Source organism: Danio aesculapii, chromosome 5 (genome assembly GCF_903798145.1).
Source record: "Danio aesculapii chromosome 5, fDanAes4.1, whole genome shotgun sequence".
Lineage (NCBI taxonomy): Eukaryota > Metazoa > Chordata > Actinopteri > Cypriniformes > Danionidae > Danio > Danio aesculapii.
The window spans coordinates 42,975,737-43,003,261 of NC_079439.1; the positions used below are offsets into that span (position 1 = coordinate 42,975,737).

At 35.1% G+C, this 27,525-nt stretch overlaps 1 protein-coding gene across 1 annotated transcript; it reads left to right on the forward strand.

The window, feature by feature from the left end:
- Positions 1-1,544: 1,544 nt before the first annotated feature.
- On the forward strand, positions 1,545-25,495 carry golph3a (golgi phosphoprotein 3a). The gene is made up of 4 exons (XM_056458269.1): positions 1,545-1,976; positions 11,326-11,457; positions 14,683-14,797; positions 20,524-25,495. Exons 1-4 carry the CDS (start codon positions 1,761-1,763, stop codon positions 20,946-20,948), a joined length of 888 nt encoding a protein of 295 aa, XP_056314244.1. The 5' UTR covers positions 1,545-1,760; the 3' UTR covers positions 20,949-25,495.
- The last annotated feature ends 2,030 nt before the right edge of the window (positions 25,496-27,525 follow it).

Sequence of the window (27,525 nt, forward strand, 5' to 3'; positions counted from 1 at the left end):
AAACCATTATTTTTTTTGTAATGATATGGATCAACCAAGCATCAGCATCACTGCGGGTATTTTTAGTCAGTGCTTACACTGCAAGATACAACATTGGTGTGTGTGTGTGTGTGTATATATATTTATATCTATATATGTATATGCATATATGTGTATGTGTGTATATATATATATATATATATATATATATATATATATATATATATATATATATATATATATATATATATATATATATATATATCTATATCTAACAACAACAAATGTATGTGTATAAAACAAAATAAATTAAAAATAATTTTATAAAATAAGATAAAAAATTATCATAAACGGCAAATCTTTGTAACTATTGAAACATAAGCTATTGTCATACTGTATCTGCGTTTGTTTCTTATTTGTTTTTCTGCGGTGCCTACAAAACTACTGCCCCAAATCAACAGGCACTTCCGTCACAGATTGTGTTCAGTGTCTGTTGTCCATCACTTTTTGTGTTTTTCTGCATTTGTAATGTACTGAAACTGATGTAAGCTCCTGAAAGCCGAGCTGGCAGAAGTGTGGAGTTTCCTGACCATTTTTGTGTTTTTGTTTGCATTTTTCTTATTCGTTTTGCACTGCTGCTCTTTGCCAGTCAGTCACTGTTACTTGAACGGTCAGATGTGAGTCTGGTTCTGTTCACTTCAGTTCATCACTGCTCTTGTGTTTGACAAGGTGAACTAGATAAGAAACATATTACTGTATCATTTTTTAAAAATATTTTTCTATAACTAACTTTAAAGTTCACATTATCAGAGTTTGACCTTGGAAGTATATGAAATATGTCATATTGCTTTATTTTGGCACATTACTTTTGAGATGATTGTTTTTATGTAAAAGTAGCAAATACCTTTTATACGCACTTGAGAAATATGTAACTTTCACTTTGTCCACAAAATATGATTGAAATAAAAAAATAGATCAGTACTTTGCAATCATGATCAGTTATTGAAAAAAGTAACAATAGTTAAATTTTTGTTATTTTGTTTATTTTATTGGTATTCTACTTCTTTAATGTTCATATTAACAAATAAAACATTCCCTTACAGGCTTCTGTACAGGTTACAGACATTCACCTGCAAAAATATTAATAGGCTTGAATGAAAAGACTATTTGAGTAAATTAAATGTAAATAAATGTACTGACATCTGCTAATTTCAAAACATTGCATGTTTGGTGTGTGTGTGTGTATTCATCGTATAAGACATTTAAATAACATACCATTTTTTATTATATATATATATATATATATATATATATATATATATATATATATATATATATATATATATATATATATATATATATATGAATATTAACGTTTCATATTTCACTTCAAGTTAGTAAAATGCTTACTGTTGTTGTTAGTTAATTAACAAAATGGGCTAGTTAATCAAATTAAATCGGTGCTACCAAAAGATGATGAAAAATGTGGTCTCGGTATGCAGTTCGGCAGGTTTTGGGACACAACCTGAGTACTGGGATGCCACATCCACTGCTGTTCCCGTCACGTCTGGACTGGTCGCCATATTAAACCTGACGGAATCGGCGACGGTCCGCGGTAGGGATCGCGAGGGGGCCCTTTCCAAAACAAATCCCGATATACACCTTCATTTCCCTTTTTCGCCCCGGAAATCATTTATGCATCGGACTGAATAAGGCAGTGTGTTCTCAGACAGGTGTTGTCTGGGACGGAGGTTTTGTTTTAGTGTGTTTGAGAGGGAGAGATGAGTACTTTGACCCAGCGGAGCTCCGGCCTGGTGCAAAGACGCACCGAGGCTTCGCGCAGCGCTGCTGCCGCCGACAGAGAGCGCGGATCCGGCGACGAGGACTACGAGCCCCGCCGCGGAGAAGAGCCGGAAGACGATGACAGCGGCGACTCCAAAGAAACCAGACTCACACTGATGGAGGAAGTGCTGCTGTTGGGCTTAAAAGACCGAGAGGTTATTGTGGTTTTGCTTTGTTTTCTCAGTTGTTGTTCCTGTAGTCGATGCTTAACGTTAGCATATTATCTCTCACCATCACCCACAATGGTCGCTCGATGCTGATAAATTAGCTCTTTCAAAAATAGAAGAAGCTGAATTCTCAAACTCTGATTGTTATTGTATTTTGTTTATAAATTGGTGACGTTTTGAGATTAAATCAAGCGACATGATTGCAGTGATGCGATAGCATTTAGCTTGACTTGCACTGCAGCTCCAAGTTCTCGCTTTGAACCTCAAGACTCTCAAAACAAAACGTAGTTCAGTGAAGAGTTTTTAAAAACAGAATAATGCCTTTAAATTGGTTAATATTACATCTATTGTCTGTTTCATGTAGCATATGGTAACCAGATTGACATACACTTATATTGGCATATCTGAGTTACATGAAGCTAATTTTCGTCTGTCTGTACAATGGGTTTGAAGCCGTTTGTGTATTGCATTTTGGTAGATATAATATTGTTTCAGGATGCATGGTGTAGGCCATTATTCTTACACCCACGTTCACATTCGTATGAAGCATGTAGATCCAGATACAGCCTGTATAGTCAAAGCAATATTTGTTTTGGAACAAATCCAAGGTTGATCTTTATTATAATGTGCAGTATTAAGGGACAGGTCATCCAGAACTAATGTAAAAGTAAAACCTCAAGCCATCCAAGACGTAGGTGACTTTGTTTCTTCTGTATATCATAAAATAGAATTTTACTGAAAACCATTGGCATTAGGGATTTGTAAAATGCATGTAAACAAAATTAATACCAGAGGCTTCTGGTGACACATTGAGATTTTAAAAGATTAGGTCACCCAGAAATGAAAGTTCTGTTATTAATTACACGCCCTTGTGTCCATTTCATTTCCCTGAGACATTTGTACATCTTCTGAACACAGATTAGGAGGTATTCACTGAGCCTGCATAGACAGCAATGGACAAGAGATGGTCAAAGTCCAGAAAAGGAAACAAAACATTGTGAAAACATTGCAGGTGACTTCAGTGGTTCAACTGTAATCGTACAAAGCTCCTGGGGGCCTGTACCATAGAGCTGTATTAGCTGGCTAGCCAGTTAAGTTTGTTTATTTTGCACCAATCATGGGTTTTAGGTAATGCGCAGGCAGCTTTAATCACTCTTTGTTTGCCATGGTATGATGCAGGAGTTGAACTGAGCTGCCTTCATGGTACCTAAAAGCCTGTATTGATGCAAACTGAACTGAACTTAACCGGCTAGTAGGGCTGAACAATATATCGTTTGAGAATCGATAACACAATGTGTGTATCTGCAATAGTCACAGCGCCGGAATAGATTATTGATTAAGGATAAAGATATTTTAATTTTTTTAAAATTATTTATACAAGGATGATGGTGTTATTTAAAATTTGATCGTTCAGTGTCTGGACTTGAATACCATTAGACTCCGCAGAACACCATAAAGCACTGTTTATTCATTTATTTTTGCTTGAAATTTATTCAAATTAAAGCTGAGGTACTGTATAGAAAACGACTTGATCATTCCAATCTAATATAAGTGAATGAAATCTTTCCAAATTGAGCTGTTCAAGTCATCTGGTGAGATTATATTTATATCTCTCAATATGTATCGCAGAATAACTAAATATTGCAATGTCAGATTTTTCCAGTATCGTCAAAGTCCCTTTAAGGCAAGTCTTTTCACTCGGCGGCCATATTTGAAATGCCTCTCGGGCAGTATGTTCGGGCATTCTGTTTGAATCCGGAAACTTCAAATTCTCCAAAACTACGTGCCAAGCTTACAATTACATTTCTAATTATGAATAACCAATAAAAATAAAATCTTTCCATTTAGTTTCATTTCTAAATTTTCATATCACACAAAATCTGCAGAAACTCACGTCTGGTCTGAGCCCCTCCCCCATCATTCTATAGCAATCGCTGATTGGCTCCTGTACTAGAAGGCGGGCTTTATCCGCCATATAGCGATCAATGATTGGCTCCTGTACTAGAAGGGTTTCAATCACCATATTGACAGTTACACTTTTCCCCATTCAAAAGTGTACAATTTACAGGTCTTGTGTATTCTATAGTCTCTGGTATCGTCAAAGAGCTTAGAATCACCAAGAGGCGACACTCAATAGAACGTTCCATTGCAACAGCAGCGCCCAGCAACAACCCCGGATTCCGCCATTTTGGAGTAAAACCGGTTGGCTGTCCATTGGATCTTATTGCTGTCACGATGGCAAGCAGCTGCTTTGTTTTTTATTTATTTATTTAAAAAGCACATTAAAGCTGAGATACAACCTGAAAGACGACAATACAACACTTAATATCACAATCATCAGCACTTTTAACAGTTTATTTTACAGACTTCTAATATGCTGTTGTTCTATTGGAATTTTCATTCCAAAATAGCCACCGCATCATCTAGTGGCTGTTTCCCAAAGCACACTTCAGTGTCGCCTCTTGGTGATTCTATGCTCTTTGGTATCGTCAAAGAGCTTAGAATCACCAAGAGGTGACACTCAATAGAACGTTCCATTGCAACAGCAGCGCCCAGCGATTCCGCCATATTGGAGTGAAAGCGATCAGCCGTCCATTGGATCTTATTGCGGTTGCGATAGCAAGCAGCTGCTTTGTTTTTTATTTATTCATTTAAAAAGAGCATCAAAGCTGAAATAAAACCTGAAAGATATCAATACAACACTTACTATCATAGACTGGTGATTATCAGCACTTTTAATAGTTTATTTTACAGATTTAATGTTTAATATATTGACTATACTTGTTTTCTTGAAACTGTCACTTTTAGGTGAAATTACTTTAATAGTTTACGCACTGGCATAAAACATATTCATACTAATATGTTAAATTAAATTAACATCACTTTCAAAATGGAATGTTAATAACAGATTAACAGTACTTTTTGTTGGATTATTATATTATAATAGTACATAGTATTTTTCCAGTGTTGTCTGTTAAAAAAAGACTAATTAAGTTTATTTAAAAAGCTACTTTCTCCAAATTAATTTTTATTTATTTTTATATATATTTTTATTCATGATTTTTAATGCTGTAATTAAAAATCATGGAGGCCATACAAACTACCAGATAATGTAGTTTTTGTTGTTTATACTCATTTTTGCTTCACCCAAATTGAGTAAGAAAAAAAATAGTAATTATGTTGTTTTGTAAGCCTTATTTTTATGTTATATGTGAAACAGATATTTTAGATATCAGATGTATTAAACTTAGTCTTGTCAACATTTTGGAAATTGTCTGTTTTCATTGGGATATTGTTTTAAAATGTTACTTTTCGAAGGGGTTGTACTCATTTTAACTCCTATTTAATTCAATATTTGAATTCATTTTGTCTAATATTAGTTATCCGTGCTGTTTTCCTATTTTAATTTTAATTTCAAAATGGCCACCACGTGACACTAGCGGCATCTAGTGGCTGTTTCCCAAATGGCAACAGAGTGTCGCCTCTTGGTGATTCTATGCTCTTTGGTATCGTACAGCCCTATTAATCAGGCTTCATGGTACAGGTCCCTGGAACAACTTTGTTCTCCAATCTCTTCTGCATCTAATAAGGGTGTGCTTTTACTATGGGTTAGACAGCCCCTGCGTGTTGTGCTACAGACTTATGGCAATACATCACACTGTACATAGTAAACTTACCTTGACCTGATGTGAAAGAGAAGACATAGGCAAGCAGTCACATTTATAGTTGTTGTTGTGTTTTTTCAGACAAAAGTGTTATTGGAGCTTAGTATGATTACAGATAAAGGACAGGTGGAAGGTTTGACAATGTTTTTCGTTCCTTTTCTGGACTTGGAACATCTCCGCACCATTGCTGTCTATGGAAGATGAAGAAGCTTGTTTTCAGAAGATGAATAAAGTTTTGCAAGACACTAAATATTTATTTATTATTTTTAATCCACAACATTTGCAAATGGTTCTGACCTTGTTAATGTCTGAAGTTTAAGTGTCCTGACACTGGCTGATGTATTTAATGGACACAAACTTCAGGAAAAGCTGAAGTACTAATTTAATTAGCAATACAGAGCACACTATCCCAGTCGGGTCTCTTCTGAGTTTGCAGCCACACACATTCGTTATTCGAAAGGAAACTTAAGCTCCAGACTGTGATGAAGGGTTTAGGACTCAAACTATTCTGGGAACAGTTGATTTGCATTTTATGAAACATGAAGAAGCACAGTTTCGGATCAAATCACTTGCATTTTTTTTCTAAAGGAGTCCTTGAGGAGTTCAGCACTGCACAGTTTTTTGAAAGCCTTCTCTGAAGTACACACTTTAAAACTTCAAATAATGAGCTGATAACATGCATCAATTTATTAAAATAAGGAAGACATCCAGAATATTATGATAACCAGGACTAAGGACCACTGCTTTAAGCTCCATCAGTTCATTGGCTGCATTTAGTATAACACAGAACTCTTGCTGTTGCAGCAATACATCTATATGTAATCGTAATATGTAATTGTGTGTAATATATAAATTAAATTATGTGCAACTATGAAATGTTTTTCTCCCATGAAATTATTGGTAAAAAGTACAACCGAATTTTTATTAGTTGTCAACGTAATTGAATAAAACGATTACGACTTAGAGACTATGAATGATTTTAGTGTATTATTAGGCATTAACTAAGACATTAACATTACCTAAGATTAATGAAAGCTTTTGTAGTTTTAATCGTTTAGTTAAATTAATTAATGTTAGCTAACTATTGGAGCCATGTACATTATTCTTAAACTAGAATGTAAACTCCACACTAGAGGCTTCGTAACTACTAGCTAGTTTGTGACAAAATTTGTTCTTACTTCGGTTGCACCACATGTTCTTAAGGCAAAACGTAGTTAGTAGGTTGTAAATACGAAGCATTCAAATCAATAAACTGCATCATTAAACAAACTGTGTGTGTGTGTATATATATATATATATATATATATATATATATATATATATATATATATATATATATATATATATATTTATATTTATATTTGCATTTATAGGATATAACTGTCCTATGAAAATCAAATGACAAATTACATTTACATATTACATAGTCACTAATAACAGACAACGAGCCATGAATGCATGCAAAATACACATTTTCTTATTCTTAATTTAGTTGATAAGTACAATTAACACAACAAACTAAAAGACTCATTGAAAGATAAACAAACTCCTCTTTCACAAACCAAAAAATAAATGCTAGATTTGGGAGGGAAAAGGCTGTGGGTAGAAAGAGATTATTTTTCATTATTGCAAGCTCTTCAATGTAAACTTATCTCGCCGACATCTATTTTCTACCGTGTTATACATGGGGGGTGGCGAGGGGTTCAGTGGTGCAACACAAAAATATTTAGTAGTGTGTTAACTACTTAAAATGAGCCAGTTTGGTGTTTTGACCAACCCTAATTTAGAGCTATAATAGGCAGTATATTGCACCTACCTCATTGTCTGGCATTTTGGTTGAGCAGGCAGGCATTAGACTGGGCACTGTTACTGAAGACGCATCTCTTTGCAGCCCATTCATGTTGAATTACTGTCTGCTGCATTTGTCCTCTCAGCAACATTGGCTTTTGGGTACAAAATGATTAATACCTTTCAGAAAAATTGTGTTTTAAAGAGCCAATGTCTTGTTTTTTTTTTTTTGCCTTGTCCTTTCAAGTCAAGCAGTGTTCCTGGTCATGTTTTACATGCAAATATCAAGGGTTGAAGTTTGATAGGTCGAAGTATCTTTGCATGGTTGGTTTTAAGCACTGCTTTTCGATGAATTTCTAAAATGCATTTAAAACATTACTGCTTACGCTTGGCCTCTCAAACCATCGAATTGCTTTTTTTTTGACACAATAGTTTGACTTGGATTAGATTGGTTTAGTTTCTTTCACAGGTATGTTTAAGTGTTTACAATTCATTCAGCATCTTGGGCTGATCCTGAAAGTTGTATGTTGTACAATTTGTTCAGTGTATCAAATTTTAAGCGTCGTTGTAGATCATAGTGAACTCGTCTATTTTATTTGATGAATATTTGATTGTGACCTCACTCTATCAAGTACACATTAAATAAAGTACAATAAAGGCCACTGTTTTTGCATGTGGTTGGTCTTCTCCAATAGTTCTGTCTTTAATCACAGCTGTCTTTGCCTAGTTAGTGTCTGCTTATGTCAGCTTTTAGTGAGAGCTCTCTTATGTTGCTGTCAGAGCTTAAGTGTCTGGTTCACTCCCATGACAGCACAGTGTATACAAGAAAAACCATGACGAAACATTTGTGAGCTTGAACACTGTTGTTTAATGGAGCAGTATTGTCATATCACTTCAGTGTAGTAGTACAATAACTTCATATCTTGTCATTTTAGGCAAGGGAATAAACCAAGAATATTAAACAGTCATCATAAAACTTCTGTACTACTATTGTAGTGAGATTATTTTGATGGAGACTTTTTGCTCTGTGAAAGGCTACAGTGAAAAACAGAATCAGTATAAACAGTAACATTGTGAAGAAGATTTTAAAAAATTTAAATGTTTATTTTTGGTTTAAAGGAATAGTCCACCCAAAAAAGAACATTCTGCAATCATTTTCCTTAACCTTGCCCAAGCCAGTTTTATTTTTTTTTTCTTTCTGTTGAACATGCATTCAATATTTCGAAGAATGTTAGAAACCTGGAACCACTGACTTGATTATTTTTACTATGGGAGTCAATGGTTACAGGTTTCCAACTTTCTTCAAATATTTTTTTGTGTGTTCAACAAAATAAAGAAACTCATAAAGTTTTGTAACCACTTGATGGAGGGTAAATATTGAGTAAAATTTTCATTTTTGAGTGAACAATCTCTTTAATGTGTTCATGGAGTCTTTTTTCCCTGATCTTTTTTTCCCTTAGAATTCTTACTAACCTCAAACTTTTTTTTTTTGTCAGCTGTAAACTCTGAATTGCCAAAATATACAAACTAGAATATACAATTAATAGTTACAATCTAAACAAAAAATGTCTATCAGTTCTTAAAATGTAAAGGAAAAAGTCAAATGGATTCAGAATTGTGAGCAATATGATTACTTTTTTGTTATTCTGTGGTAGAAAAAGACTTCCATAGGTGACGTAGACCTTTAAAAAATAAAATACATTTTGAAGTGAATATATTTTTTTAGTAAACCACATTTTACTTTTTAAAATAAATACAGATCTTTCAAAACATCACTTCATCATGCACATTTGTTTTACGAAAATGCAGCTTGGACATTTGATAGAATTTCCACTTGATTAATCTGTATATTCAATGTCATGTAATGTGCATTTATATACTGTAGCAGAACTATTGTGTATGACCATAAGCGCTTTACAATCATGTGAGGGGGTCTCTATAATTGTCATTTATATAATAATATATTATAATAATTAGTATAATTATCAATGAAAATGTATTTGTGGTGTTAATTTTTGGGGGTGGGGGTGGGGGGTAGATGATGCATGTTAATGTTAAAGAGTATTTGGTGAAAGTGTGCCAAAGTTACATAGCTTTTCTTTTAAAAAAATCTAAATTAATAACTATATTATTCACTAATTTGAATAAAGTAGTAAAAGATAGTTATTTTGGGGGCATTTTGTATGAAGTTGCATTGAAAATTCATGCTAAATTTGAGCCCTTTGCATTTCAGCGAAGATGACTTATTCAAATGCTTGACTTATTTGATTATTTAGCATTTCGGTTGTGTCTCCATCAAGAGCACACAGACCTCTAGACCTATCTTCATTGAATGAGATCTATTTGAAAGCAGTGCAATGTAAACAGTTCTTTAAAAAACACTGAATGATATAACCTAGTGCTACTATCAATGGCTGTTTGCGCATGTGCTCCACCTCGTGCAGAGCATTGCCTGTGTTGCCAGTACCTTGAAAGAGGCCTGTTGTTTCTTAGCAGTGGCCACTGGGACGGAGACTTTATATGCACAAAGCAGGCCTTGTTAATGCTGAAGAAATCCATCGCTCACTTCATCCACTGCAAAGTACGACACCGCAGACTGAAGGCATTTCTATCCCGTGGTGTTGGGCAAAATTCACTTTTTCAATTCATGAATTCAAATTAGGCTCTGACTGAAATTCAAATAGCAGATTACATGAAGCTAAACTGGAATGGCCAGAGAGAAATGTAATGAATGTCATCGTGTCCTAACTTAACGTGACCCGACAAGATTCCAGAGGCAAGCAGTTTGATTGTCTGCACCAAACGCAACAGGAGAGAAATATTTAAGTACCCGCCTATTTGGTGTGGTATGGTAAGGTTTATCATTTAATTAGTACATATTAAACCTTATTAAAGGCTGAGTGTCTGATATTGGTTTGCACTGAGTCACAGTTTTGACTGTAATTTAAAGAGCTGAGGTGAACTATCTGCTGCTCCTGTAGGCTTTCTTGATAGGCTAGTATGGCAATAAATGTCACACAAAATTGTATCCAGACTCAGATTGGTAGCATTTAACACTAAATAAAGCACATAATCAGTACCTGAGGTGTTCATTGTCATAGTAGTTTATGCTGTTGTTTTGACATTGCAGAAATAGAAACTATTTCTAAAATAGAAATTACTTGTGTCTGCTTCATGGATGATTAGGACAAAAACTAATTTTAACATGGAAAAGAGACCATTTAACGTGTGTCGTGGCATCATGCCACATGTAAGCTATAAAACAATATCTGTATATAAGCAGTTTTTTTTATTTTATCATTCTTTTTTTTTTTTTTTCGCCTGTGTATTTATGGTTTTAGATTACATTATGGAACCTTGATCTTTCTTCCAACAGCTTCTAACATTGAAAAGCTAGAAAAAGGGATTTTTATTGAAATTTTTAATAGTTTAATGTGATTTATTGTCTGTGTTGGTGTTCTAAATAACGCTACAAAAACCTTCAACTGCCAGTAATCAACTGCCAGTACGTTTTCTGTTATTTTACACACTTATTTCTCTATATTATTTCTTATACATTATATTATTACTTCTAAAATGTCAATAAAAGTTACTTTGTTAAACTATAGAGATGAATTTTCAACATCAAAAGTTGACAGAGCAGAGATCAAGGTCTCAAAGCATTTGACAACCATAAATAAACAGAAAACACTGTTCATTAACATATATATTTTAACAGTGTAGTTAGGACACACTTTCTAAGAAATGCAGCTTCTCACACAGTCACTAGATACTTGTGTAACATTGTAACTGGAACAGTCTTCATTTCAGCTACACTGAAGCTCTAAAGTGCATAGCCCTCAACTGCATGTATACTTAATCCATTGGTATTGTTTTTTTGTAAGGGTTACACCTCTTTCTGGAACGACTGCATTTCGTCAGGCCTGAGAGGCTGCATGCTCATTGAGCTGGCATTACGAGGGAGACTGCAGCTGGAGGCCTGTGGCATGAGGAGGAAAAGCCTGCTTGCCCGGAAGGTAAGACAGACTGTTCAGAGCTCTGGAAATGATCACATGATTGGGAGAGGTTTCCTGTTTTGCATCCCTCCCTTGGCAGTGTTTATGTACTACAAGCCATTCAAGGCATAATTCATCCAAAAATAAACAGTATGTTGTCATTTACTCACCCTCATGTCGATACAAACTTCTATGAGGTTCTTTTTGCTACCTCAAACCCTTTTTTTTTTGCTATCTCAAGTGACTTATTTTATGCTGTATTTTCTCAACTTGCTGCAGCATTTGTAATGAATTTCTCTAAGCAGAGATTATTTGGAGATTTAGAGCAATAAATAATTTTTTTGTGCATTGTAGGCTATACTCGTCTTATAGGCTATTATTCATTCATTCATTCATTCATTTTCTTTTCGGCTTAGTCCCTTTATTAATCTGGGGTTGCTACAGCGGAATGAACCGCCAACTTATCCAGCATATGTTTTACGCAGCGGATGCCCTTGCAGCTGCAACCCAACACTGGGAAGCACCCATACACTATTGCACACACTCACATACACTACGGCCAATTAAACCTATTCAGTTCACATATACTGCATGCCTTTGGACTGTGGGGGAAACCGGAGCACCCGGAGGAAACCCACACGGACACAGGGAGAACATGCAAATTCTTTAATTCTTTTTCATTTGTTGACCAGATTTTTAGACAAACTGAGCTGCTTTTTGTTCTGTGTTCTCACTATAAATCAGATGGGCCATTAAACGTTTTACGTTTAGAGTAGCCTAAGTACAAGTGTGTGATTTATTTATTTATTTTTATTTATTTTATTTTTATGATTTTTTTTTTTTCTCACGAGGGTGATCAATTTTGGACCTGTCAGAAAATCATCTGATTGTCGACCGGGCGCGGTTCTCTGTATACAATGCACGAACACAAAACGTCAAACAATGCGTGACTGAAATTCATCCCGATTCAAATAAGACTCTCAAGAGTCTCAGTTCGGCTCAAAATCAGACCTAGAATCTCCCCAGTGAATGGAGGCTCAACACCTGCTGCAGAAAACAACACCACAACACTTTCTCCTTTATCATTCACTTACTTCAATACACATTTTTGATTCAGTCTTTGCCTAGTTTGATGATATACATTGTTTTCTATTGAACCTAAAAAAATAAACTCACTTTCATTACTACAGTGAACTTTAAACCAGTTCTCTGTTCACTCAACTTGCTCCTCATCAAAGGTTAGACTAGTTTTATAGTTTTAGATTAGTTTAGTTGCTCTGAGTGGCTTTCAGTTCGAATTCTCTAAAACTTTGAAATGCTTGATTCAGAGAGACAGATTTTTGCCCTGTTCAGAGCTGAACACAGTCACTTGGTGTGGGGCTGGGCAATTAATCAAAAAGTAATCGAAATTGACATTCAGAACCTATAATCGATCTAATTTTTCCTGGACAATCTTTTCAATTACTTTCCCTACCGTGTGAGGAGTCACGTGAAGTTGCTTTAGGGCTGATTTCTACTTCTGTGGCCACTTTGCAGCCACATCTGATCTCTGGTCAAGTAGGACGGTCAACCGGTTCTTGAACCTTACTTTGCACTACATTTAGAAGAGATGCTGCTTATTTTTGACTTTTATTTTGAAAAACATTGAAAATAATTATTGTTTCCAAAACTTCAAGTTATTTATTTTAACTTTTTTTTTTTTTTTTTTTTTTTTTTTTTTTTAAGTCACTGTTGGTTTTAGGCAATGTGTTATAATTTCAGTTGTTCTACGTTAATAGTAGATAGTGTGTTTCCTTTAATTATTTTAAAATCAAGTAATGCACACTTCATTCAAAAATCCCTCACTTGTATTATGTGAGAATATTTACAGTACAAAATCTGTCAGTGAATTAAGAGGGCAAAATAAAAAAACAAATAAAATAATCGTTTATAAATAGTAATCGAGTTAAAATGTTCAATTGATCGAGATTTTGGTTTTAGGCTAAATTGGTGACAGTAGCTGGAGCCTTCTTTCTGCATCAGAGATAAACCTTACTCTTGTGTAATCTCAGGGACACTGATGTGTGTTTCACTACAGAGCTGATTGGGATCAAAAAGTATACTCAAAAATATTGGAGCCTTATTGGCTTGAGTCTTCTGGTCTCATTCACTAAAAACAGCTCATTATGCTGCTTGATTTTTGCAAACTTGTATTTTTTTTTTTTATTTATTTTATCTTTGTATAGCAAGTAGTTTGACCATTTGCTTCCATTTATTATTCCTAGTCATTTTCCCAGAGACCTCATTCATTCATTCATTCATTTTTTTTTTTTGGCGTAGTCCCTTTATTAATCTGGGGTAGCCACAGTGGAATGAACCACCAACTTATCCATCTTATGTTTTACGCATCGGATGCCCTTACAGCTGCAACCCATCACTAGGAAACATCCGTACACACTTATTCACAAACACACACTACGGACAATTTAGCCAACCCAATTCACTTTTACCGCATGTCTTTAGCTTTGAGGGAAACTAGAGCACCCGGAGCAAACCCAAGCTCCACACAGAAATGCCAGCTCACCCAGCCGGGGCTCAAACCCGCAACCTTGCTGTGAGGCGATTGTGCAACCCACTGTGCCACCCCAGAGACCAAATTCTAAAACAAAAAAGAGCTTACTGACACATTGCAGAATTAGATCAATAATTAAAATCTTTTAATGAACTGCAAGCAATTGCTAATCACTTTATCACTTCACTTCAAATACTTAATGTATTTCAGTCAAGGTTTTGTAGTGTCCTTCAGAATATGTAGAATATATAAAACATGGAATATATTTCAAACTACTCATGACTACAACCTCTACTGATGCTATACAGCCACAGATTTAATAAACCATTTTTTTGTGTGTGCGTGTAGAATTTAGCGCTCTGATGTCAATAAATTTACAGTTGTGCAGGACACTTTGTACCACAAGAGGGAGCTCTTTGATATGAATTGTGTGTCAGAAGGCCAGTCTTTTTTGCGGTTGGTGTTGGCTGCTGTAAGTGAGAACTTTTATTATTAAACCGGGCTCTGATGTATGCCTGGAAAATGCATTACATTTAATGTAGGGGCTAAAATGCTTTGGTCTTCAGTTGAAGTAAATCATCTCCTTCACTTAATTTTACCCTCATGAGTTCATTGCTTTGATTTCAGCTGCACTTTCATGCAATAGGCAGTTTTAATGTGTTCAGTGACTCTCAGTTCTTTTCTTTTTATCTTAGGTTATATGCAAGTCTGATGCTCCAACAGGGGATGTGCTGCTGGACGAGGCTCTGAAACATATAAAAGACACCCAACCGCCTGAAACCGTGCAGAGCTGGATAGAGTTACTCAGTGGTGAGTTTCGAGCAGATCTTTGGAGTTATTTTTAACTTGATTGCATTTTTACTGTAACTTTGATGTAATAAATTCAGTCTTTTATCAACATTAAAAAGTTTTATAATACGTACAACTGAAGTCAGAATTATTAGCCCCCTTTGCATTTTTTTATATTTCCCAAATGATGTTTAACAGAGCAAGGAAATTTTCACAGTATGTCTAAAAATATGTTTTTCTTCTGGAAAAAGTCTTATTTTTTTATTTCGGCTAGAATAAAAGCAGTTTTTCATTTAAAAAAAACATTTTAAGGTCAAAATTATTAGCCCCTTTAAGCTATATATTTTTTGATAGTCTACAGAACAAACCATCATTATACAATAACTTGCCTAATTACCCTAACCTGCCTAGTTAAGTCTTTGATAACCTTTATACCTTAAAAAGGTCATGTGATTTTGTTGTAAGAGATCATGTGATGATAAAAATGTGAGTGAATGGACAAACCAGCTGGCTGAGCACATTGTAAAACATCTGAAATGTTGCTTTGGTCATTCTAAAGCGCCTTAACCATTTCGGTATTAGTGTTATTATATAATTAATTACCTCCAGCACTGTCAAGAGCATCTGTGCTCCGCATCTGACGTCTTCAAACGCCACCATACGTGTTGACATACGGTCTTCTGAGCCACAAGTCATTTATTAAATAAAGAAAAGATTCACACAGCTTCTCCTACAGCAGCAAATTCCATTTTTACTCTTGATGTTTGTCGCCAGTTAATCAGGACGTGACGATTTTGTTCTCTTTGACTACTTCAATGGAAACGCTGCTTTTATTCGCATGTCCTATATGCGATATTTCAGTTATGCGCATAAATGTAATTCACATCTTTGGATAGAAACTAGTGTGACGTGACCCTTTAGAAACTATTATAAGATGCTGATTTAGTGCTCAAGAAACATCTAAAATCGTTTTGGATTTGTTTTTATGGATACATTTTCAGGATTCTTTCTAAAAATCATTGTAATGTATTATATATTCTTTTGTCTTTGATCTGTATAATTTATTCGGTAGCACTTTACAATAAGATTGTAATTTGTTTATGCATTTACTAACATGAACAAACAAGGAACTGTACATACAGAAAATACTTTTGTCCGTTGTTGGTTCATGTTAACTGTGCATTAACTAATGTTAACAAGCATGAATTTGGATTTGGATTTAATATGTCATTAGTAAATGTTGAACTAGGATTGTTCATACTTAGTTCATGTTAGTAAAAACATTAACTAACATTATCTGATGAAACCTAATTGAAAAGTGTGTCCATTTATTCCTTATGTGAATGCATTAAAGGGTTATTGCACCAAAAATGTAAAAAAAAATTTATAAATAAAAAAAGCCCCTGAGACCTTCATTCATATTTGATTTTGAAGGTCCAGAGACATTCAAAAGCCAAAAAAGGAACCAGAAACAGTCAAAACATTCCATGTGACTTATATTACGAAGTTCAGAAAGAGCGCTCTGATTTAAATCTAAATATCTTCATTTCTGAAAAGATGAACAAAGGTTTCAGTGCTTTGGAATTAAGGCTGCACGATATTGGAAAACATCTGATATTGTGATATTTTCTTTTTCTGCGATTTAAAAAAATTGCGATATGAATTGAAGGATGGTTTGAATAACACTATTTGATGGTTTTCTGGGGAGTCTAACAGTATTCAGGTACACAAGTTGAATAATTATTATGCAAAAAAAAAATGCTTTTCTTAATTTTTTGTCTTGTTTCTAGTCCAAATATCAACAAAAAAAATCTTAGACCGAGTAGTTTTCACCGCCAGAAGAAATAAGTGAAAATTAAGAGATTTTGCTTGTTTTATCTGCCTGTGGGGTAAGTGAAATAATCTTTGCTAATGAAATGTAGATATTTGCACTAGAAACAAGACAACAATTCTAAGTAGGCATAAATCAATTATATTAAGCATCCCTAGTTGGAATGACATAAAGGTTATTGATAACAGAATTTTCATGTTTGGATGAACTTAATAACAGTCTGAAAAAACTGTAACATCTATAACGTCTGAACAATATGATTAGATCACACAAAGTTCTATTTAATTTAGTCATTGCTACCATCTAAATATACAGTGGCCGGTGCAGATCAAAAAGCTGGATCCAGGGTCAATTTCCTCTAAATTGGGTAAGTGTGATTTCTGGTACCTGCTGCGGCTCTGAGCTCAGCTGGAAATGTCTCCGTTTGGAGAGCCAAAGGGTGAGATCAAAGCGCCTGAGAAAAAAAGCTGCCGTCCTCGTTCAGAGAGTGGATAAAATGTGCTCAGAATTATATCAGAGCCATAAATTAGGCAGGCCGATGACTAGCAAATGCTCCAGCACCGCCTGCTTTTTGATCCTGAGATGTCTGTGCTCCTCAGCTTCAGCACAGGAGCTGACCGGCTGAGCTGCTGCTCTCACTCAAGAGACTGAAGCATTCAAAATGAATGCCAGCAACTTATGAAAGATGTACAGCTGCTGCAATCTCGAAACCTTTCAAAACTATGAATGATGTAATGACCTCTATCAGTGTCTAGACTTGGAAAAACTGTTTGCTTGGAAGCTTGCGCAAAGATGCACTACATTTATATTTTTACCTCTTTTTTTTAATATTAGATTTTTTTAGCGGGTGGTTGATTTTCACATATTTAATAGTACATTCTCATTTTTATGTTTAGACAATCTGAGCCATCATCTAACTTAATCAAAACGATTATAATTTAATGACACTGGCTAAGACCATTTCCACATGTACATGGGTATTTTATAAAAGTATTCCCCTCCTTTTTAAAAAAAAAACCTGTCCACATAAAACCCAGGTGGTGATAAAAGCATTTTATTCTGTGTTCACACTAAACGCAGAATTTAGTATTTTTGCAATTTCGTACAAATTAATACAAATGTAAGAATGGGTGGTACCATTCCGCGATACAAGCGACCTGGAATAAGTGATTCATTTGCCGCAAACATGCAGAATTTTCCTCAATCGTGTCTTTTTTGTTTGGTGTGAACTCAGCTGTGTTGGCCAATCAGTAAGGAGAAAACCGTGATGCCATGAGGGAGAAACTCCAGTTGCAGTGTCCACACAACCACACTGAGTTTACACCCGAGTTTCTGAAAATCTTAACCCTGGCTGGAGTTTTCAGAAAGTTTTGGTTTCAGTCACCCAATAGATTTTGCATAGAAAAAAACTACGGTTTTGAAAATACCTGTGTTCATGTGCACAGGACCTAAGTGGTTAGCATGGTTGCAAGAAGAGCATGGAAGTCGCTGGTTTCCAAGTTTGCATGCTCTCCCCGAATTGGATAAACTAAATTGGCTGTACTGTGTGAATGGGATAGAGTGTGGGTGTTTTCCAGCACTGGGATTGTACTCCTATTGCTGGGAAGGGCATACGCCAGTTAAACATATGCTAGAGTAATTGCCGATTCATTCTGCAGTGACAACCCCTGATAAATAAGGGACTAAGCTAAAGGTCTCAAACTGGATTTCTGGAGGGCCGCAGCTCTGCACAGTTTTGCTCCAATCCTAATAAAACACAACTGATCCAACTAATCAAGGTGTTCAAGACTCCTAGAGACTATTAAGCAGCCGTGAGTTAAAGGTGTTTGGAGCTAAACTATGCAGAGCTACAGCCCTTCAGGAAATGAGTTTGAGACCATTGAACTAAGCCATAGAAAAATGAGTGTTAATTGTTATTTTCAAAATCCTACAAATGTATTAGTACTATAATTATAATGTATCAATTCATTTATATTGTCCCTCATTTTACTTAATATTTCTGGGACAGATCATTTTTGCAGTTATTCATCTCAATCCTGATTAAAAACATACATTTGCATAAGTCTGTTAAGCGTTTTACAAATATAATTACAACCCTGATGTCTACTAGCTTCAAATAAATGTATCAGACACACTAGTTAGAGGCTACAGATAACTGTCACTGAGGTATTGAGTATTGAAGGATTCATTTAAATCAGATATGCCCAAACTAGGGCCCGCGGGCCAAAGTTGGCCCATGGTAACCTTTTGATTTGGCTCACCATCCCATCTGAGAAGAGAGGTAGAATGATGGGGATGGTTTCCAGATTGTCAATTCAAATTTAATGCAACTCTTTGTTTGTTTTATTGTTAAAATCTCACTGAAATTAAATGTTTCAATTAAATGCTGTAAATGAATCCAATTTTGTTTAAATGTACATATTGTCATCTGACAATGCAGAGACTTTGGTGAGCAAGTCAAGTCAAAGGCAGATTTTGCTTGACTAGTGTATTCAGCATTAAACTCCACTGTGTTATAAAGGTGATTGTTTATGTTTTTATTGCAATATGTGATCATTTAAAAAGTTATACTGCATTGTTTAATACCGTTTAAAGTGATGTTTTCTGTTTATTTTAAAATATTATGAAAAAATAGAAAATTACTCAGGACAACCTAAATGTAATATAGTTTTGTTTATTTATCTTCGGCCCATGGCTCTCAATGATATTTGGTTTTTGGCCCTTCAAATGATAACGTTTGGGCACCCCTGATTTAAATAGACCTTCAGAACAAAATTCACTGCAAAGCTTATTTATATTGACTAGTAGTGATTTATATGAAGCCGTTAAACGCAACAGAGAATGTCAATTTTGAGAATAGCGTGGCCCGTTTCTAATTTAATATATTTGGCAACAACTGCTCAATCTGGAATCTGCAATTAGACCTGATTTCCCCAATTTAGTCTCTGTTCTTCACAAATATATGGCCCTTATGGGAGCTGCGCCTCTTAAACATACTTTACAACAGCTGTATTGGTGTTTATTCTGTCATTTTTTTTAGGATTTTCCTGATACAGGGTGTCCGCGGGGTCTTAAAAAGTAATAAAAGTTGATAAACCAATTATGAGAAAATGAAGGCCCTTAAAAGGTATTAAAGTCTTCGTTGCGTTTTTACGAGGTCTTAAATTTTGTTCAAGCGTTGTCCAAAGTGTCTGACTCCAAAAAAGCATAAATATATTTATTTTCCTCCTAATATTAACAAGGTTGTGCTATCCATGCGATTGGTTCGGGCTGGCGCGCATCCGGCCAAGCTTTTCTGTCTGGGTGATGTCACGTAATTTGCGATAAATGAGGAAAGGTGATGTGACGTTCTTCACTTATAGCGAAACCATAGAGCGAAACCGACGGCATTAATGGGAAAATGTAAGTTTGCGTACTCCTGGTTGGAGAAAGACGAGTTTAAACAGTAGCTGAAGCCTGTCGCGGAAAACAACCACAGTTTATTCTTTCAAGCTTAGTTTCTTCTGTTTCTTCTTATCTGAGTTTTGTTGTATGGTTGTGCTCCATTCATTTATTTAACTACAACTGTTTATTAAGTTAAAGGTTTGCTACTGATTGGAACTTGAAGTGGCGATGAGGTCTTAAAATATTCTGAGAAGGTCTTTAAAAAGTCTTAAAAAGGTATTGAAATCACTTTTAGGATTCCTGCAAATACCATTTGATACTCTTTAACATTTAGGTTACAGCCGCAGAGCAATTTGTGAAAAAATACGTAACATCATTATGAAAGATGACTACAAATAAAGTTAAAAATAAAATATTTGTAGTGTAAAGAGCATGCTAGATTCATCTCCGTCTCTGTCAAATGAACCAAATATCTGTTACACAATATCTGTTGTGTAACTGTTTGATACTGAAAGTGTTTTGTCTTTTACAGGTGAAACATGGAACCCATTAAAGCTTCATTATCAGCTGCGTAATGTCCGAGAGCGCCTGGCCAAAAACCTAGTGGAGAAAGGTGTCCTCACCACAGAGAAACAAAACTTTCTTCTTTTCGACATGACCACACACCCCCTCACCAATAATAATATAAAGCAGCGCCTTATAAAGAAAGTGCAGGAGTCCGTGCTGGAAAAGTGGGTGAATGACCCACACCGAATGGACAAGCGCCTTTTGGCTCTAATATTCCTGGCCCATTCGTCTGACGTCCTGGAGAACGCGTTCGCCCCGCTGCTGGACGACCAGTACGATCTGGCCATGAAGAGAGTACGACAGCTGCTGGACCTGGAGCCTGAGGGCGAGAGCATGAAGAACAACGCCAATGAGCTGCTGTGGGCGGTGGTGGCCGCCTTCACCAAATGAAGCAGCACTTCTGACAAATACAACGCTTGGACTGGTAAAATCAGGTTTGAGAAGTGGTGGATGAAAGTGGAGTCTCGTTTTTTTTTTTTTTTTCCTTCCTTGTAGATAAATCTCCCTTCCTCACTTTTCTCCCTGCAAGATCTATCATTGGGTTTCTCTCTCTTGTTGGAAAAGGGGACCAGTTTATTTTGAGTGCCGATGAGTACCTTCTCACGTTACGTTTTTAGCATCGTTGCACAAGATGGCTTGTTTTTGTTTTTCAATGTTTTCATGCTTGGGATATCTGTCGGGTGCTTGACCGACTAGAAAATATTCAAGAATTTGATTTCTGTTTTGTCATCTAATTGGGATCCATTTGTTACAGAAGCTGTGTATATTCCACAGTGGTACGGCGCAACCGATGCTAATCTGAAAATAAATACACTAAAGTGTTTATTTTTTAAGTCGATTTGTTGTCAGTTTGTCTAATAAGGAAGGCTGAAGAGTAACCAAAAAAAGGTCATCAGGGTTAGTCCTGTTGGAATGATAGATAAGTTTGTGGAAAGGGTGCTAATGCTAACAGCTAACATTCGCGCTGCTGAAAAAAAAGCCCTGTTTATACCTGTTGTTAAGAAGTGTTTTGGTCAATCAGTTTGGGTGTTTAAATCCATCTCCTTTGTAAACTTTTGACTACTTTGTGTCTGTAAGAAGTAGAGCCGTGGTGAAAAATTTATTTGAGAAATCGATTCTCGGATTTTCAAAATGCATCGTTTTCTCCGGAATAGATTCTGTGCTTAATTTTAACAGCAGATGGCGCTGTTTGATTTACTCTCCTTGCATTCAGTTCCTTACAAAAACCGCTTGAACTTAAAATAATTAAAGTTAGGAATAGTTTTAGAGAATTACAAAATTGATCATCGTAAACTGACCAAAAGATAAACTTGCCCAGGCACTGGGCGAAAAATTCACAGGCAAAAACAAAAAATGCATAGGCACTCTTTCTTGTGAGCATTTGAGTGTATGATTGAAAATGAGCCTAGAGCACCACCTGCTGTTAAAAGCAGCTGTAAGTTCAGACTCTATTGAACAGCACTGCATTTAGAAAATTTCAGAATTGATGCAAAATCAATGTCTTGAATTAGTTTTTTTCCACGGCTCTAATATTATGTTAGGATAGAAAGTATAATAGGATGTATGAGCTTTTTGCACAGTTTACAGACAAGTGTGAAGGGAAATGATGAAAAATGATGCTGTGAGCTGTCGACTTTGTTCTGATAGACACAAAACTATGCAGAACATTTCTTCAATTATTTTACATGAGGTTTAGGAGAATAGTTGAAACGCATTCCACCACATAAGCGTTTACACTTTAAGAGTCAAATGCGTTTTCACCTATATTTGAAGTTAAACAAACGTTCACAGATTGATGAAAATGTCTCTTAAATGGATGGATCACGCAAAAATGAAAAGTTGTTTACTCACCATTCACTTGTTTAAAACTTATTTGAGTTTCTCATACTTGTCAACATTGAGATGTAAAAATAGGGCATACCCCCAGAAATTAAATCGTCGTAAAATCTCCTTCACTTTTTATTCACTGTAAATATTGATTAAAGTTACTAGACTTATTTACTGAAGATCAACGAATCTCTCATTTTGATCCACTTTTTAGTTTGTTTGTTTTTTTATAACAGAGGTTAGAAGAATTTAAGAATCCACAGATAATGAAAGCATTCGATTACTTTCGTAACTGTTTATGCTCATTTAAGATATAATTATTTGTTTTTAAAAAAAAAATAACGCCAGGATGGATTTGTTTACATATTATTAAGTGTATTTTTCTGTTCAATAATACACCCAAATCCATAAGTTTCACTTCTCTTTAATTCGAGTGTACCGAAGCTGATCTGGGAATAGTGTCTTTATATGGAGCACGTCCATCAGTCAGCATCGTTAAGGCTCATTTACTTGATTGATTCAGAGGCTGCATATACTACCTGACAAAAGTCTTGTCGCCTATCCAAGTTTGCGGAACAACAAATAATAATTTGACTTCTAGTTGATTATTTGGTATCAGAAGTGGCTCATATGAAAGGCAAAGGCCTCTAAATTACGCTTATTTTACCAAAATAAAATATGATCATGTCTTTATTTTTAATTATTTCATTAGGACAGTAAGGTCTGACTTTGCTTAGACAAAAGTCCTGTCACTTGTCACAGAAATAATGTACAGTATAGAATATAAAGTCATGGTGCAGTGAGAAAAGAATTAATATTGTGTGTGACTCCCATCAGCTTGGAGAACTGCATCTATACATCTCTGCAATGACTCAAATAACTTATTAATAAAGTAATCTGGAATAGCAAAGAAATTAAGATTCTTTAGATTCATCTTCGATGCCGCCTCCATTTTACCCCAGAAATGCTCAACAAATGTTCAACAGATGATTCATTGGAAAAATCTACCTTCTGTCACTTTTCCAAATGATCAACTAGAAGTCAAGTTATTATTTGTTGCTCTTACAACTGGAATCGATGACAAGACTTTTGTCACATAGTGTACGGACAACGAGCAACGCATGGCTTTAATGGGAATGAAGTGAATGCTGCCGTTTTAATTGCTTACAAGCCAATATAAAGTGAAAGCATAATTCTCTTGAAAAGCTCTTGCAATTATATCACATTTGAGATCGGCTCTTTAAGGCTACTTTTACTTCATAGAAAGATTAAAAATGGGGAGGAAGGAAGATAGGGAGAAATACAGGAAAATACTTAAAAGGGATGATAGAGGGATAGAATGGTAAAATACGGGTGAATCCAGGAAAAGCGGGAATGTTGACAGGTATGATTTCTTCTGTTAAAGACAAAAGAAGATATTTGAAAAATGCTGGTTGCTGGCACCAGTCAGCTTCCATAGTAGAGGAAAAAATACTTAGGAAAGTCAATGGGTGGCAGCAACCAGCAAGTATCTTCTTTTGTGTTCAGCTGAAGAAAGAAACTCAAGTTTAAAACCACATGAGGGAGAGTAAATAATGAGGTCATTTTCAGGTGGACTATACGAGGTGTGAACAGGGCCAAAATGCAGCATTTTGTTGACTAGTTGGTAAACAATGTAGATAAGGAAAACAAACGGTTGTTCTGAGATTGTCTGTCTGTTATTTATTGGTTGGGTTATGAGCAGTTATTTTTATTTAGTTTTTATTTTTGACTACAGCACCATCCAGCCTGATCTCATGAGAAAACGTAAGTATTTTACGTTTTGTCAGTTTGGTGGCTAATTCATACGAGTTCAGTCGTACGAAATTGTACGATTTTAAAAAGGAGGCGTGGCACCCAACCCCACCCCTAAACCCAACCATCATTGGGGGATGAGCAAATCCTACTAAATTGTACGAATTAGATCACACAACTTCATACGAATTAGCCACTAAATCAAAAAGTTACGAATCTCAAATCCATATACATCCCAGAAATGCTTCAAACTCTACCTCTTCACACATTTACTGTCGTGATTCCTCTCTCGCATTACTTCAAGGTTGATTTACAATACTTTCATGTGCCTGAGATTGGTTGCAGAATGAGGTGCCGTATGGACTGTAGCTCTTTGTGGCATTAATGGAGCTCCATTCAGAAAACATTTGTTAGTCACTCGCTCCGCAGTCTACATTTGTATATGCCTACCCAAAATAAATTTCAGGACCACAAGAGTTTACTTTAACAAAATCTGTGTCCTCCCTGAAAATAAACACAACTGCAGTGCAAACAGACTCGTTTTCCTTCAATATTTCTCCATTGACTTATCTAGAGGTTTGCACAAATCCTCTTGGTTTTAAGAGATGTTTTACGGTGGGGTTCTGAATGTCTAATGGTTTTCATTTCATCTACTCTCACCTCTAAACAAGACTAGGATTTAAAAAAGAATAAATGTGTATATATATAGAGACTTTGAAATGTGACTTTTATATGTAAGAGCAGATTCCGCCATTTTATCGAGTCAGTATATTTTTGATAGTATTTTATTACCATTAGCAGTTTGGCGATAGTTACGTAAGATGGATTGACGATGCATTGTCACAATCTAGTTTGATTTCTTGTGTGTTCATGCTGCTTACCATACAAGCTGTATCAATCTTCTTCATTTTGCCTGGCATGTTACAGTTAGCACAAGCATGTCTTAATTTTGTTTTTACACAGCGACGATCTTTTGGAGAAAAATGCCTTCGTTCAATCATGTTTGTTCGTTATGTTGATTTTCTTATTTTTTATTATTGAGTTTTATAGCAATAATCCACATGCTTTTTTGTTTTGCTCTTTGTTCTTCGCCATGGTGGTAAATGCTGGCTTCACAATAGTTAATTGTATGTAGCGATGGTCTGGGAAATCCACCAATTGTTTTGAAGAGTCGACTTGAGACATGGGGGATTTTTTTTTTTTTTTTTTTTAAGTGTCAGAACAGTAAAAGAGAATGAAAATCATGTGTGTAGCTTTAGCACTCACTATAAAGGGACCCCAATGTATATACTTTCTTATTACCATGAAATAAACTATGGTCTTGAAAGTGCCTCAAACATCATCTGTTATTTATTTTGTGAAGAAGAACGTGTTGATTTTGATGCATCTAACTTTGATTTCTCACATATTGGAGAAATTCTGTACACTGTTTTTACACATTGCCATTCAAAAAGTGAAGTTTATTTGTAAACTAATTTTGAGAGGATTCCGTGCTTATGATCGATCACAGATCGAGCACATCATAATTCACCAATTAGATGATTATAAATAATCTTAAGTATCACAGTCATCTTTGTTTTGAAGAATCTCCCCTTCAACCCCTACTTCTCCTCCATTTCTAGATGGGTGGCCGGGCGGCCCAGAGGTTAGCAATGTTGCCTCATAGCAACAACGTCACTGGTTCTAGTCCTTACCAAGCCAGTTGATGTTTCTGTGTGGAGTTTAGATGTTCTCGTGTGGGTTTCTCCCTAGTCCCCCAGTTTCCTAACACCGTCTAAAAACCATGTGACTTAAGGTAATTGACTAATCCAAATCGGCACCATAGACGTGCTCCTAGTAAGTAGTTATCTCTTCATAACAATCCCTAATTGGTCATGAGGTACAAACAGCAGGGGTGTTCTCGAGATCTACCTGAGCTCAAACTCCCCTCTTGCCCTGCAAACAAGTGGGACCCCCAGGCTCGAGGATATGAGCTCAGGCCTTTCTCCTGGGACAGCATGCCAAACAAGCTTTATAACTGATCATCAGCTAAGTGTGAGCTCTTGAAATAAATGAATTTGTAGGTTTTTGTTTTAGTACTAAAATATTTGGTCTTTTTACAGTTTCAGGTAAATTAATTTAGTATATTCTGACCTAATGACATGCTACAGGTCAAAGGTTTGGGGGTGTTTGTTAATGTTTTAATGCAGTACAAAGTAATTGTAAAGGAACTCTGTTTACTGAAAAAAAACCAAGTCAAACATTTCGGTAGCATGTTGACCGTTGTCATTGCTAAACTAAAGATGTTGGACCTGAGAGCTATCTTAATTTAAGAAGTCAAATGATAATTAGCCAGATCACATGATTAAAACAGACCAGGTATTATGAATAAGAAAATGGGAAAAAAAGAAAATAAACAAAAATATAAATAAAAAAAGAAAAATGAATGAAAAAGGTTATTATAAAAGAGCATTAAACTAAATGGAATTATGTAAAAAAAATTACTGATGTAATTTTACATGAAAAATACAATTTTTAACCTTACTGGAGTTAATATAATTTATATTTGAGTTGAGATCTTTGAATTTACAACTCATGATAGCTTAGTAATGGTCATAATTTATGAAACTATAAATCTATTTTTCACTAAATCAACATAAATGTTGCTCTTAAGAAGTCAAACTAAAGAAATTCATTTTAACTGCAAACCTTTCACTTCTTTCACTTTTCTTTAAAGTTATATATATATATATATATATATATATATATATATATATATATATATATATATATATATATATATATATATATAATTTTTAAGTTGTGTCTCTTTAAAAGGAATGATGTCTCCTCAAAAATATCTGTACAAAAAATGAGCATTGAGGGTCTGATGTATTTGAAAGTTTTGTTCATTTAATAATATGATTTTAAAAATAATAATAATAATAATAAATCTATATGGGCCCAGATTCATTATTGCCTATTTTAATGTTTTTTAATGTAATTTATTTCTGTGATGACAAAACTGTTTAGTATCAGTACTTCATATATTTGGTCCTCGAGAAGCATCATTACCAATGCTGAAAAACGTTGTGCTGATAATATTTGTGTGAAAAAATGTGATGCAATTTGGGCTTTTTCTCTTAAAAAAATGATGTTTGCTGTTTGTTCAAACGACCTATAGACAATAAGCAGAAACTACACAATTCTTGAGGGTTTTTTGGGACAACTTAATTGTTTTATGTTCAATCACTGAAATATGTAAAAACAAATAGGTTAACTTAATTCCTTCATGTCTCCCAACACAAATTTATTGTGTGGAAAAGTTTATGCATCCTTCCATAATAAAATCATTAATTTCACTAAATATAAACAAATAAATAAAGAA

What these genes read in the sequence shown, in the direction of transcription:
- golph3a (XM_056458269.1), top strand. Translation starts at nt 1,761, where the DNA reads ATGAGTACTTTGACCCAGCGGAGCTCCGGCCTGGTGCAAAGACGCACC. An exon ending in TGGGCTTAAAAGACCGAGAG is followed by an intron (nt 1,977 to 11,325) that starts GTTATTGTGGTT and finishes TTTTTTTGTAAG; the next exon opens with GGTTACACCTCTTTCTGGAA. An exon ending in CTGGATAGAGTTACTCAGTG is followed by an intron (nt 14,798 to 20,523) that starts GTGAGTTTCGAG and finishes TGTCTTTTACAG; the next exon opens with GTGAAACATGGAACCCATTA.